Source organism: Diabrotica virgifera, chromosome 4 (genome assembly GCF_917563875.1).
Source record: "Diabrotica virgifera virgifera chromosome 4, PGI_DIABVI_V3a".
Taxonomy (NCBI): Eukaryota; Metazoa; Arthropoda; class Insecta; order Coleoptera; family Chrysomelidae; genus Diabrotica; species Diabrotica virgifera.
This window is the reverse complement of record NC_065446.1, coordinates 231,228,592-231,242,147: the sequence shown is the minus strand read 5'-3', so window position 1 is coordinate 231,242,147 and position 13,556 is coordinate 231,228,592. Positions and strand designations below refer to the sequence as shown.

Here is a 13,556-nt window from a genome sequence, read left to right as displayed (position 1 = left end):
TCTCGATAAAAGGTGCCTTGTAGAAAAAATACAAAGAAGCAAAAATTTTTAAAAACACTGTGTTTAACTAATAGTATCACAGTAATAGTTTAATTGAAACGGACACAACCATTTGGGGGGTTTAAAGGAACGACACCCCCATAAAATCTTTATGTAAACATATTAAAAAAGTAGCCGCAACTCGATAAAAACTGCCTTATCGAAAAAATACCAAGAGCCAAATTTTTTTTAAAAATATTGAATTTAACTAATGGTATGACAATAATAATTTAATTGGAACGTACACAAAAGTTTGGGGGGTTTAAGGGAACAATACCCCCTTAAAATTTTTATGGGGTGCACAAATTTCACTATAATTTTTCGTTAAGATACCCCTGCCATAAGAATGCCACATATCTATTTTCAATAAAAAATCTCTAACAGTTTTTGATATATTCGAAAAAATCGATTTTTATTTTGTAACTTCAAAGGGCTGTAACTTTTTTTATGTGCATATTTGTACTAAGGTAAGTTAGGTTCGTTCGAACTATTTTTGGTCCCAGAATATGTGGTTTAATTTATGACCTGTATTTTTGTTACACCCTGTATAATTGTTATAATAATATATAAATTTATTTCCTTTTAGTTGATTCTACCAAGGAATACGAAGTATCAAATTATTGGAAGCATCCCCAGTATGATGCTAACACCCAAATCAACGACATAGCTATTGTGCAATCACGTTACCTGATAGCGTTTTCCTTGGACGTTGGACCAATTTGTTTACCATTTATATACGAACAATATAATTTTAACTACCAAAGTGTTACTTTATTAGGTAAGAAATGCAGTACATACCTGTTAATGTAGCATGTCCCACCCCCCTTCAGAAGTGACACAACTCGTAATTTTTCATTTTTAATATTATTGCATTACCGATTCCAAAATAGGTATTTTCCTAACTAGTGCGGAAAGTGATACTTTCCCGCACGCGACTGCCGTTGACCCGAACGACGCGACAGCGGAGTTCGGGCAAGCAGTCGAGTGCGGGGAAGACACTTTCCGCATGAGTTAGGAACAATATTTTTTCTACGGCCGTATGTTTGGAAAAAAGTCACAACAAATATCAATATCAACAATATCAATTTTTATTTAGTAGTAAATACAACAAAATATTTAGTGGAAAAAGAAGAACGTCTATTTATTGCTTCGTCATATTAAAGATAAATGAGCAGTTCGTAGCAGTCTGCAAATTTATAACGGATGCAAGCTGACCCTTGAATTGGCACTGTGTATTCTCCCTCGACCTGTGCTCGCTGTGATCACTCGACGTAGATGTAGAGGGTTCTAAAGAATCGATACTTAAAATTTTGTTACACACATCTTTTTTTGCTTTTCAGAGTCTTCTAGATCAGGGGTCGCCAATTAGCGGACCGCGGCCCGCATCCGGACCGTGAGCTACTTTTGTGCGGACCGTCATTATATTCAGAATATAGCGTTTGGCAATTTTGAAAATGTTTGGCCATGAAATTGTATATTATGTTTGACTCAACTTATGTGTGCGAAGCCGCTTTATCAAGAATGAACTTTATTAAAAATCGGTACAGATCCCAGCTAACAGATAAATATCTCTACTCCCCAATGAGAATCAGTTGCACCAAACTCACTCCAAACTTCAGACAGGTTGTACATAATAAAAAATGTCATTTTTTTCGCTGATAATTTAATTTTGTAAAGAATGACACATTTTCTGATTCGGTTTTTTTTGTGGATTCCTGTTCAAAAATGTCCCCTTAAACGATCTTTTTATACAAATTAAAAATTAGCTTTTAGCCCCGAAAATTGTATTTAAAAAAAAGGTCTCTTGCCATTTTTTTCAAAAGTTGATGGTTTTCGAGTTATAAGCGATTTAAAATCTGAAAAATGTGAAAAAGTTTTCAGGTTGCCAAGTGTCTAAATTGAAGTTTATAAATTCAATTTCAAGATTCTAACGAGTAATCGGGACACTTCAATATAAACCGTTGTTTTTTTAATTGTTAATTATGCGAGTCCACTCGACTTAAGTCGCCGCACATCGCAATTTATGTGCGTCTCTGTCGCACTTATTATACATATTATACGTACTTCACAAATACTTCGCATTTATTAAAATTTTATAATTTATTATTAACATATTTTTTTCTTAATGATTTATTTATTTATTCAATTAATTATTGCCAATGTGCTAATTAAATACGCCAATAAAAACAAATGGTCGAAATTGAAATAAACCCCGATAACTCATCAGAATCTTGAAATTGAATGTTTAAACTTCAGTTTAGACACTTGACAACCGCAAAAATAATAATGTATACATGAATTTTCAAACTTCGAAAATATTTTCAAACTTTCGCATTTTTCAGTTTATAAATCGCTTAAAACTTGACATCTATCAAGTTTTGAGAAAAATGACAGAAAATCTTTTTTGTTTAAGATGACCCAAAAATGCTAAAAACATATTTTCGGGAGCAAAAAAGGTGACGATTTGGATTTATTAAAAAACTGTTAAAAACAATTTCTGCCTAAAAATTTCGCACTGCACCCTTCTGATTTGTTTACCGAATTGGAACAACCAGACAGGTAGTGTTAAGTGCCGGCGCAAATTGAACCTAAGCGAGCACAACCTGGCACCTGCAGGACGGGTGACCTGTGTAGTTATTTTTCTAGCGCACCGCATATTGTTCACAACAAAACCCAACCGTTGGCTGTCTCTGCAACGAATAGAGGGACGGGCAAAATCAGTGCGGACGTGTAACGGTTACTTTTGATACCGGGTCTCAGTGGTAGATACTGAGTACAAAATACTGATTACAAAATACTGATGTATCTGTTTCTGATGTGTTTCGTAGATTATAACAAGGCCTTTGATAAAGTGCGGCATGATCATCTAATCAGACTCTTGGCAGAAAAGAATTTAGATAAACGAGATATCCGACTAATAGCCAATATGTACTATAATCAGAAAGCAGTAGTGAGAGTAGAGAATAATACCACTGAAGAAATTGAAATAAAGCGAGGTGTGAGACAAGGGTGTATACTGTCACCAACCCTGTTTAATCTCTATTTCGAAGACGTAATGAATAGAACACTCTCTGAGCAATCCATAGGTATTAAAATAAATGGTGTTAGATTAAACAATCTGAGATTTGCCGACGACACCGTTCTGATAGAAACACTTGAAGAGCTACAGACATTGGTGAATAAGATAGCAGCGACTGCAGCGAAGAATATGGACTATCTTTGAACATAAAGAAAACTAAATTTATGGTAATATCGAAATCAACACGAAATGTCCAAAATTTATATTTACACAATGAAATTATCGATCGAGTTAGCAAATACAAATATTTAGGCACTTTTATAAATGAAGACAACGATAGCTCAGCAGAAATCAAAATAAGAATAGAAAAAGCCAGATCCATATTCACTAAAATGAAGAGAGTGTTCTGTGGAAGATTTGAGCCTTGAAATGAAACTTCGCCTGATGAGATGTTACGTACTTTCTGTGCTGTTCTACGGAATGGAGTCAAGGACGCTGAAAAAGATTGATACCTAAAAATTAGAGGCATTTGAACTGTGGATGTATCGCAGAATCTTGAGAATATCATGGACGGAGAGAGTCACAAACGTCGAGGTCTTGAGAAGAATGAATAAAGAAAAGGAAGCTTTGAGGTGATGTTTAAGAAAAATTCTAATCCTAAAATCCTAATAACTAGGACTGTGGTCAATAGATTTCTACTTCCTCTTGTAATTTGCATCTCATTTGTACCTTTTAAAACTTTAAATGCCTACGTTTTCTCAACAATTAACAAATTTGCTTTTATGTACGTCAGTGTCCCGAAAGGTGCGAACTTTGCTAAAAACTAATTATTTTATCAGCCGATGCCGATACTATTATTATAAACAACACTGATTGTGATTTGATTGTCGTTGCAAAAACTGCTTACCTATTACATATATTTATATCTCGTCTACATATTTTGTTTTTAAGCATGAACAAGCCCGGTATGATGACACATTTTATTTGAGGATATGCGATATTCACAGATGTGCTTAGCTGTTTTTAGTAATGAATCATTTTTAATGATAATGTTGTGTAGATTTAAGAAATGAATGATATTTACAAAATTTTTATACCTACAGAAAAGGGATTACGCCATCATTTGTGACATTGTATTTCTAGGCCTGGATCCCGCGTACCAACAAAAAGTTGATTAATAGCAAGCTGAAAATTTGTTAATAGCTTAACGGTGTCTCGTCAGACAAACTTTGATGTACGGGAACACTGGAACAGGGGAAGTTTTAATTGTGGAACAGGTTAAAAATTTGGAACGTCATACTACGAAAACGTCCCATGTATTTTGTCGGACAGAACTTCCAATTGATTTGTTATCCTTTCATTAAACTCTCATGCAAAAATCAGACTGGTAATTCCGAACGAGTTCTATTAGCTTCTCTACATCCATCTCGAAACCAAAACCACATCTGAGAATTGAGTCACGCGTCCCACGACACCAGAAAACTGTGTTTCGATGACAAACGTTCGCATGTGTAGACCTGGCACTGTATTCACTGATATAGGATGGGCAGAACTCTCTACGCACCCCGCCGGTGCCAGGTTGTGTTCGCTTAGGATCAATTTGCGCCGGGACTAACTCCGGACCCCGGAAGTGTCATATGTTTTCGAAACGGACCCTCAGGAAATATAATTGGTGACCCCTGTTCTAGATAACCTTCTGCTACAGAAGTTGTTTTCTAACCTCCTAGACGTTTTATATTTGTAATCGTTTTTCCAGAATCGGCTAGGAAGTTTGCTGATGAGCGTCTGTTGCTGTGTCCTCTGTAACGTTCAGGATTGGGTAGATGCAAAAAGGCTGCAATTTCGGAGGGGATTTTTGCAAATGTATTAATTCCTACACATTGCACTGTACAATTTCCTTTCTGGTATTTTATAAACAAACGCCGATGATTTGTGGTTGAAGGTCGTAAACTAACGTATTTTCTGTATAGCTTCAAGAACATTTCATTGTTTATTTCTTCTGAGACAACAAACGATCTCGCAGAGTTGTTTTTCGATTCCGTAATTTTGACGATTATTAGATTCCCTTTGTCTTCAATAACGTCGAGAGTGATTTTCGTAAGTTCGGCTCTACGACAAGCCCCAGATAAACCAAAAATGGTAACTACTTTTATCATAAGATATATCTCGTTTGGTGCGTCTAACATAAATTTTGCTATATTTATCTTCTTTACTAAAAATTTTTGCTTTTTGTGTTCGAAAACCAATATTTTGTTTTTTCAAAAAAGTTGTTAGTTTATAAAACTTACTTATATCAATATTGTGCTTTATTTTCATTAAACTTTTAATCATGGAATAGCGTGACCAAGGTGTGTTTGATTTAAGCACTTTGCTCAATTCTAAAAATATGCCAAAAATACTTCCTCTTTATAGCTTCTTACTTTTATGGATTCGCACCAGTTCACAAAATGGACAAATTGTTTTTGATACCTCTCTTTGGATTTGGCAGGCAACAAATTTAAATTTGCTTCCGCGGCGGCTATCAAGACAGCTTCCGGGATCTCTTCGTCCGATGAATCCATGTAATTTTTTAAAAATTGCAGCGAAAACACACAAATTCATACGTTGTTTGACAAGGTTGTCAAAATCAAACTTTCAATAAAATTGGTTACTATGACGACGATAATGGTTTCAATGACGACGATATTCAAAACCATTGTGATTGTTCACTGATTTGACTTATGAATATTATGTCAAAATAATTCTATTTCAAAGAATTTTCGCGTTAATTTCATTAAAACATGAACACAATATGATAAATTTGAAATAAATTAGTAAATAATATCTAAATATTAGTTTATTGCATATATTATAATATATTAAAATGCCATATTACAAGGTATTCCACTTTCCCGCACTAGTGCGGGAAAGTGCAACTTTCGGAAACAAAATGCGTGCGGGAAAGTGGCTGTTTGTTTAGGCACGGCTGTAGAAAAAATTACTTTCTATACAGGAGAAACGACACATGTTCACTTCAATTGGTTTTCCTTAGATGGCAGTAGTGTCACTTCTACGAAACTAGTGACTGTGCTAGGAGCTAATGTGGGAGTTAATAAATGAAGTGACACATAAAAAAACTAGTTGATGCTCAACATTTAAGGCGACTGTATGCGTGAAAGTGCATCGTTTCGAGTTGTGTTGTTTCTGTTGATTATGTGTGATTTTAGGATTAGGTACGTTGTATTTCTGAAGGTAAGTAAATATTGGTTTGTGTGCTTTAAAACATAATTTATTCTTCTTCTTTTTCCTACTTTATAAATAGGTTCAATGCCTGTTTTACTTCAATGCCTGTTTAATTGTGTTGTTGAGACATCCTGCTGCTCTGTTCGCCATGTTTACTTGTTTTTGTACTTCTTCTTCCACTTTTCCGTATCTTGACAGTTTTACTCCCAAGTATTCCGTTTCCATCACTTGTGTTATTATTTTGTTATTTGGGAGAAGTTAACGGAGAAGAACCGTGATATGAAAGGAAACGGCAATTGCATTTTATTTCACTTCGACCACCACCGATATTCTACACGACGTGTTTCGAGCTCATGTCAAGCTCTCGTCAGGAACATCTAGGTGGATGGTCGAGGTGTAAGAAAATGCTTTTGGCCTTTCTGGTAATAATAAAATAACCAGACTTCAGTACACTTGGTACGACATCTATATTAATTAAACGAAAAGATTTCTCTGGTATACAGAAGAAATCTTTTCCGTAGCGGACGCGAAAATGTAAATTTCAAAGTCTTCATAAAAGACGATGAACGACAAAAGACACCTCTTTGTGTCACAGATTTGTCTACAAAGCCACGTTATTCGCTACACATTCGTCAATAACGGAGAAGAACCGTGATATGAAAGGAAACGGCAATTGCATTTTATTTCACTTCGACCACCACCGATATTCTACACGACGTGTTTCGAGCTCATGTCAAGCTCTCGTCAGGAACATCTAGGTGGATGGTCGAGGTGTAAGAAAATGCTTTTGGCCTTTCTGGTAATAATAAAATAACCAGACTTCAGTACACTTGGTACGACATATATATTAATTAAACGAAAAGATTTCTCTGGTATACAGAAGAAATCTTTTCCGTAGCGGACGCGAAAATGTAAATTTCAAAGTCTTCATAAAAGACGATGAACGACAAAAGACACCTCTTTGTGTCACAGATTTGTCTACAAAGCCACGTTATTCGCTACACATTCGTCAATAACGGAGAAGAACCGTGATATGAAAGGAAACGGCAATTGCATTTTATTTCACTTCGACCACCACCGATATTCTACACGACGTGTTTCGAGCTCATGTCAAGCTCTCGTCAGGAACATCTAGGTGGATGGTCGAGGTGTAAGAAAATGCTTTTGGCCTTTCTGGTAATAATAAAATAACCAGACTTCAGTACACTTGGTACGACATCTATATTAATTAAACGAAAAGATTTCTCTGGTATACAGAAGAAATCTTTTCCGTAGCGGACGCGAAAATGTAAATTTCAAAGTCTTCATAAAAGACGATGAACGATTCGTGGTACCGTTGATTGAAATATTGATCAACGGTGGTACACAAGGCAGGATTACCACTGCGACCAATTGTGAGTTCCATCGGATCTCCCTTACAACCGCTGGCGAAATTTCTGGCCCAACAGCTGCAACCATACGCGGAAGAAGCGGATTCTTACGTCAAGAACGCGAGCCACTTCATCGAGCGTATAAAAGGTGTGACTCTTGAGCCGGGACATTTGCTAGTCAGCTTCGATGTTGTCTCACTTTTCACGAATGTTCCTATAGATGAATCACTGGACATCATAAGCAAAAAGTATCCAATATCACCGGATACACTAAACCTAACCAAACACTGTTTAAATAACACTAAACCATAATAATTTAAACTAGGATAAACAATACGGCATGTCTTTAATACATTTTGACGTTTATTATTTTCAGTGACATTACCGCATTTGTTGTGATTTAAAATAGTTTTTCATACTATTTAAACTTTTGCTCTTTTGTTTGATTACTTTCGGTAAGTATTTATTTTTAAGCTAATGAGACAAGTAATATTTTCTAACCTCCAAGTTGTCATGATACTACTTATACAGGGGAGCGAAACAATATGGAAATACGATAATTTCTCGGAAACCGCCAGAACGACTTTTATAGGTTTTGGTGGGTAAAGGGTCTTCTAATGCGGCCGATATTATAGTGGTAAATCTGTTGTCAAATCTTCCGTTTTTCTGGAAATCTAATGAACTTTTTTATTTCAAATAGAATACCCCGTATATTTGTTGCGTTTTGAACTCCTTAAGAAATTCTGAATATTTTTCATGTTATATTCCCTATACCTAAATGCCATAATTTCGGAGTTATTCCTACATTTACTAAAAAGGAAAATTTTTACAAATTATAAAAATCAATTTTTTTAGCCCGGGTAGACATTATTTTAGGTTCTTTGGTTCATTGAGAACAAAAAAGTCTTGTGTAATTTTCCTCTAAAGTTAATCGTTTCCGGGTTATAAACAATTTAAAACTGAAAAAAATCGAAAAATGATAATTTTCAAGGTTCAAAAACACAAGTAAAAAATATCATTTTTGAAACTACGAAGTGTCTAAATTCAAGTTCAAACCTTATTTTATCAGCTATTGGCTCTTATTTCATTTTACGACATTGTTCTTTAGTTGTTAATACCCGATCGCGCGTCCTCTCATATGCGCTTCATTAACAATTAAAAAAAAACAATGTTTTAGAATAAAACATGCCAAAAATTCTTATAGGGAGATGACAGAAGAACGTTTGAGGTTGAATTTATGTACTTCGTAATTTCAAAAATTATTTTACCTACTCTATGTCATATTATGTATACCCCATTCCACGAATATACGTCTGTTTTGGATTATCGCGACAACGAATATTTTACTGTGCAAAATATGAAGAACGAAAGACAATTTTAAATTATATTGTTGTTTATTGGAGTAATTATAAGAGCTAAATACTTTCGTACTTTTTATGTTGCACACCAAAATATTCGTTGTCGCGATATTCCAAAACAGACGTATATTCGTGGAATACACCATGTAAGTATTATTTATATAGGGAGATAGTTGGTCAGCCCAATAGGTAAATATGTTTGATTCAAATTGAGACAGTCACCAGATGTCCCCACAATTTCTGTCAGGCATAGACACCAAGTTGGATACGATCCTATTCATAACAGCCCAACTCGCATACATATTAAGAAAAATAAATATATAGAAGAGTATATTTATAAATTAAATTAATGATGTCATGCTACTATACATTATATAATATATAATAGCATGACATCATTAATTCAATTTCTAAATATATTCTTCCATATATATTTATTTTTCTTAATATGTATGCGAGTTGGGGTGTTATGAATAGGATCGTATCCAACTTGGTGTCTATGCATTTTGACGTTGCGACCGTGACAGAAATTGTGGGGACATCTGGTGACTGTCTCAATGTGAATCAAACAAATTTCCCTATTGGGCTGACCAACTATCCCTATATAAACAATGATAAGTTTTTTTTTAGTTTGTGAAAACTGTCATTATAGATAGCAGTGCGTGAAGGGTTTAAAGTGTGCGTGAAGTAACAATGTATTTTAAATGGGATTTACTTTTTCGCACTGTTTATTAACACATTTTCATATTATCAAATATTCTTAACGTTCGCGTTGTCATGGTGATGACATAATGAGCAATAAATTACAACAAAAGTTTTGACAGTTATGTGGTTTGAATGAAGTTAGAATTTTTAAATGTCAAAGTTCTAAAAATTGTAGAATAGAAATTAATTCCAGTGACGAAGTGTAAAATATTGTATGAAACTGTGCGTGAAGTACTTTTTGGGAACTTACGCGATGTATAGCACTCGCTCCGCTGTCGCTCGTGCTCTAAACATCACGTGCGTTCCAAAAAGCATACTTCACGAACTCTTTCATAAATAACTATTTTCTTTCTTGTGTCTTTGAACCTTGAAAATCGTCATTTTTCGATTTTTTTCAGTTTCAAATACTTGTTTATAACTCGGAAAAGAATAACTTTACAGGAAAATTAGAAAATACCTTTGTGTTCTCAATTATCCAAAGAACCTAAAATAATGTCTAGGCTGGCCGAAAAATTGATTTTTATAATTTGTTTAAATTTTTTTATAAATGTACCAATGACTCCGAAATTAGGGCATTTGGGAATAGGGAATATACATGAAAAATAATCAGCATTTCTTACGGATTTTAAAATGCAAAAATTATATAGGGTGTTCCATTTGAAATAAAAAAGTTCATTAGATTTCCAGAAAAACGGAAGATTTTACAACAATGTAACCACCACTATAATATCGGATACATTAAAAGACCCTTACCAAAATCTGTAAAAATCGTTCCAGCGCGCAGCGGTTTCCTAGAAATTACCGTGTTTCCATACTTTATCGCTACCCTGTATAATTATGGCTATAGTTATGTCGAACGGAAACTTATTTGTTTATCTTAGAGATTACTTGTTGACTTTTTGTTTATGTTTAAATTTATTTATTACCATTCTAAATTTACATTAAATATAATTCTAAATTATAATTATATGTGACATTTGCAAGTTATTGAGAAAAATGAAGTTAAAGTTTTTATACTAGAACTTTTTTACTATAAAATCTAAACAGACTAAATTTATAGGATAGGCAGTCCTAAAGCTTATATATTTATTAACACTATTAAAAAAAATTTAAAAAGTATATATTATATATTTTTTATATATAAAATGTGTACATAGATCCTTTACACTCTAGTAACTTAAAAAATATTAATTTTAAAACGTGCTTGGCTTGTTTGAAAGATTTTTAGGTTCGAACAACTTACCTTTAACATAAAAAACATGTTTTGAAAAATTTGTCACATAGACCCTTCATGCACTTGTGTCTTCATTTATATTAGTAATAGCCGGTATGGTGTTCAAGATATTTAATGTTAAGTCCATCAATCTCCTCAATAGTGAAAAAAGATCAAACACTTCAATAAAATAACTTTGTAAAATACTTCCACCGGAATAATAGCCATTTCGTAATAATTACATTTACAATACAACATGTCGACGTACGTTTTACTTAATGTTTTTTATTTTTACTTGTTTGCAAATTATTCATTACGTGTGTGCAAAGATCCAATGGAACAACTGTATATTAACAACACGTTTGTTTCAGGATGGGGTCAAACATTTTACAATGGTCCTTCTTCCGATATCCTCCAGAAAGTTAATGTCCAAGTAACGAATAACTCGTACTGCCAAAAAATGATGCCCGGTAATCAGATTACGCAAGCTCAAATATGTACTTACGCCTCAGGTAAAGATGCCTGTCAGCATGATTCTGGAGGTAAGACATTAATCCCAGTAGACTTTTTTTATACAGTTAATTTTATGTAATATTTCGAACACGTCACGTAGAGCAGCCGTGTAAGTTAGTTGAGCATGTAAAATACTTTTTTTTACGTACGATGTTCTTTCAAAACGTTGGTTACCATCATAGGGGGTCCGGACAAATAATCCCCGGACAAATAATCCCGGACAAAAAAGCCCCACAAATTATCCCTGGACAAAAAATCCCCGGAGAAAAAATCCCCGGACAAATAATCCCCGGACAAAAATCTCCACAAAAAATCCCGGACAAATTATCTCCACAATTTTTTTTGATAAAATATCCCCACAAAAAATCCCGGACAAAAAATCCCCAAGAAATATTAGCTGCTGAATAGTTCTCTAAAAGTTTTCCAGAAATTTTACGAAATCGTGGAAGTTATAGGAAATGAGCTAAGTGGGAGTTATGTAATTATTCGCTTAAATCTTTTGCTTACTCTGCTTTAAATAACTATGTTCAAAACATTATCTGTGTGCATCCATGCAAAACTTTTGCCTTATTACGAATGTTTAGCTTAGTTATGAAAATGTAGAACACATGTTTTTGAAAGTTTGAAAGCTTTTGAAGCTGGTTTTTGAAATGTTGTTTGCATTGAATTGAAACTGATGACTAAATATTTTTCGGTATTACTAAAAATATTACTACCATACGCCGAACAAATAGTTGGTGATTACCAGTGTGATTTCAGGCCTGGAAGATCAATTCCAGATCAAATGCTTGAATAATATTTACTATCTATTAGCCAAATGCTTGAAAGAAATGGGAGTATAATCACGACGTGCATCAATAGACCAGGGCGGATTTGTGAAAAAACTTCTATTTTTTGATGTGCGAGGTGGCATTCGGATTTTTGCAGATAAAGTTAGGTGACAACTTCAACAATAAGAATTGACTTATGCTCCTTCTCAAATATGCCCGGATCATTAACAAAAAAAAATATTTAAAAATTTTGAAAAACATCGATTTTTTTCTATTTTCTTTGCTTATAACTTTAAAACGATTCATTTTGGAACAAAGTCGTACAGAAATAAAATAAAGATAATTGAATTTTGTATGATAAACGACTGGTTTAAAATGTCTTATGTTATTACCCTTTCTGTAAAATAGCCATAAATACAAAATAAGGGGCCAAAAGAAGCCTGTTTTTATTCAATGTTTTTCAACCACTTTGGTTGCATTTAGAAATTTCGTAATTGTCTTAGAAAATTGTTACAACATACTTAAATCATTCACAAAATTTCATTAAAATCGACGTGATAAATTTTGCAGAATAATTTTGCAATCTAAATTAAAAAAAAAACTTCAAATTTTTTAAAAACTGTCTGAAGAAAAAGTAGACCATTTTGTCAACAAGATGTTTGCTAATTTTTTTACATATAGACACGCGCATTACCTATCTAATACACTCAAAATAATTAAAATCGGATTATTTAAGCAGCCTCAGCACTGTTTTAAAGTTATAAACAATTTTTTGGCTTATAAACAAATACAGTGAGGACGTTTGAGTTGGCATAAATTCATTTTCTCGAGAATAGGCGTCTCTGGAGATAAATACCGAAAGAGGTCGATTTTTATTTTTAAATTCTAATTTTTTTTTTATATATGTCATACTAGTGACATCATCCATCTGAGCGTGATGACGTAATTGATGATTTTTTTAAATGAGAATAGGTGCCGTGTGATAGCTTAATCGAAAGCCTATTTAATTTTGTATTCACTAATATAAACAATAACAGATTTATTTATACAGGGTTTGAATTAAAAAAAAATTGAATTAAATTACGTCCATCACACCCAGATGGACGACGTCACTAGTATGATATTTATGCCAAAAAATTATAATTGAAAAATAAAAATCTATCTGGTTCAGGATTTATCTCCAGAGTCGCCCATTCTCAAGAAAATTAATTTATTCCAAGTCAAACGTCTTCACTGTATTTGTTTAAGCCAAAACATTGTTTATAACTATAAAACAGTGCTGAGGCCGCTTAAATAATCCGATTTTAATTCTGTAAAATGTATTGGATAGGTAGAGAACCTTTTTAT

The 13,556-nt window shown here is 33.6% G+C and overlaps 1 protein-coding gene across 1 annotated transcript in view; it reads left to right on the top strand.

Moving 5' to 3' along the window:
- Nucleotides 1-13,556, top strand: part of LOC126883333 (venom serine protease-like) — a 134,662-nt gene that overhangs the window by 105,985 nt on the left and 15,121 nt on the right. Inside the window, exons 6-7 of the mRNA XM_050648733.1 lie at nt 626-817; nt 11,298-11,468. Of these exons, the coding sequence (XP_050504690.1) occupies nt 626-817; nt 11,298-11,468 (363 nt within the window). The remainder of the gene's footprint in view (nt 1-625; nt 818-11,297; nt 11,469-13,556) is intronic.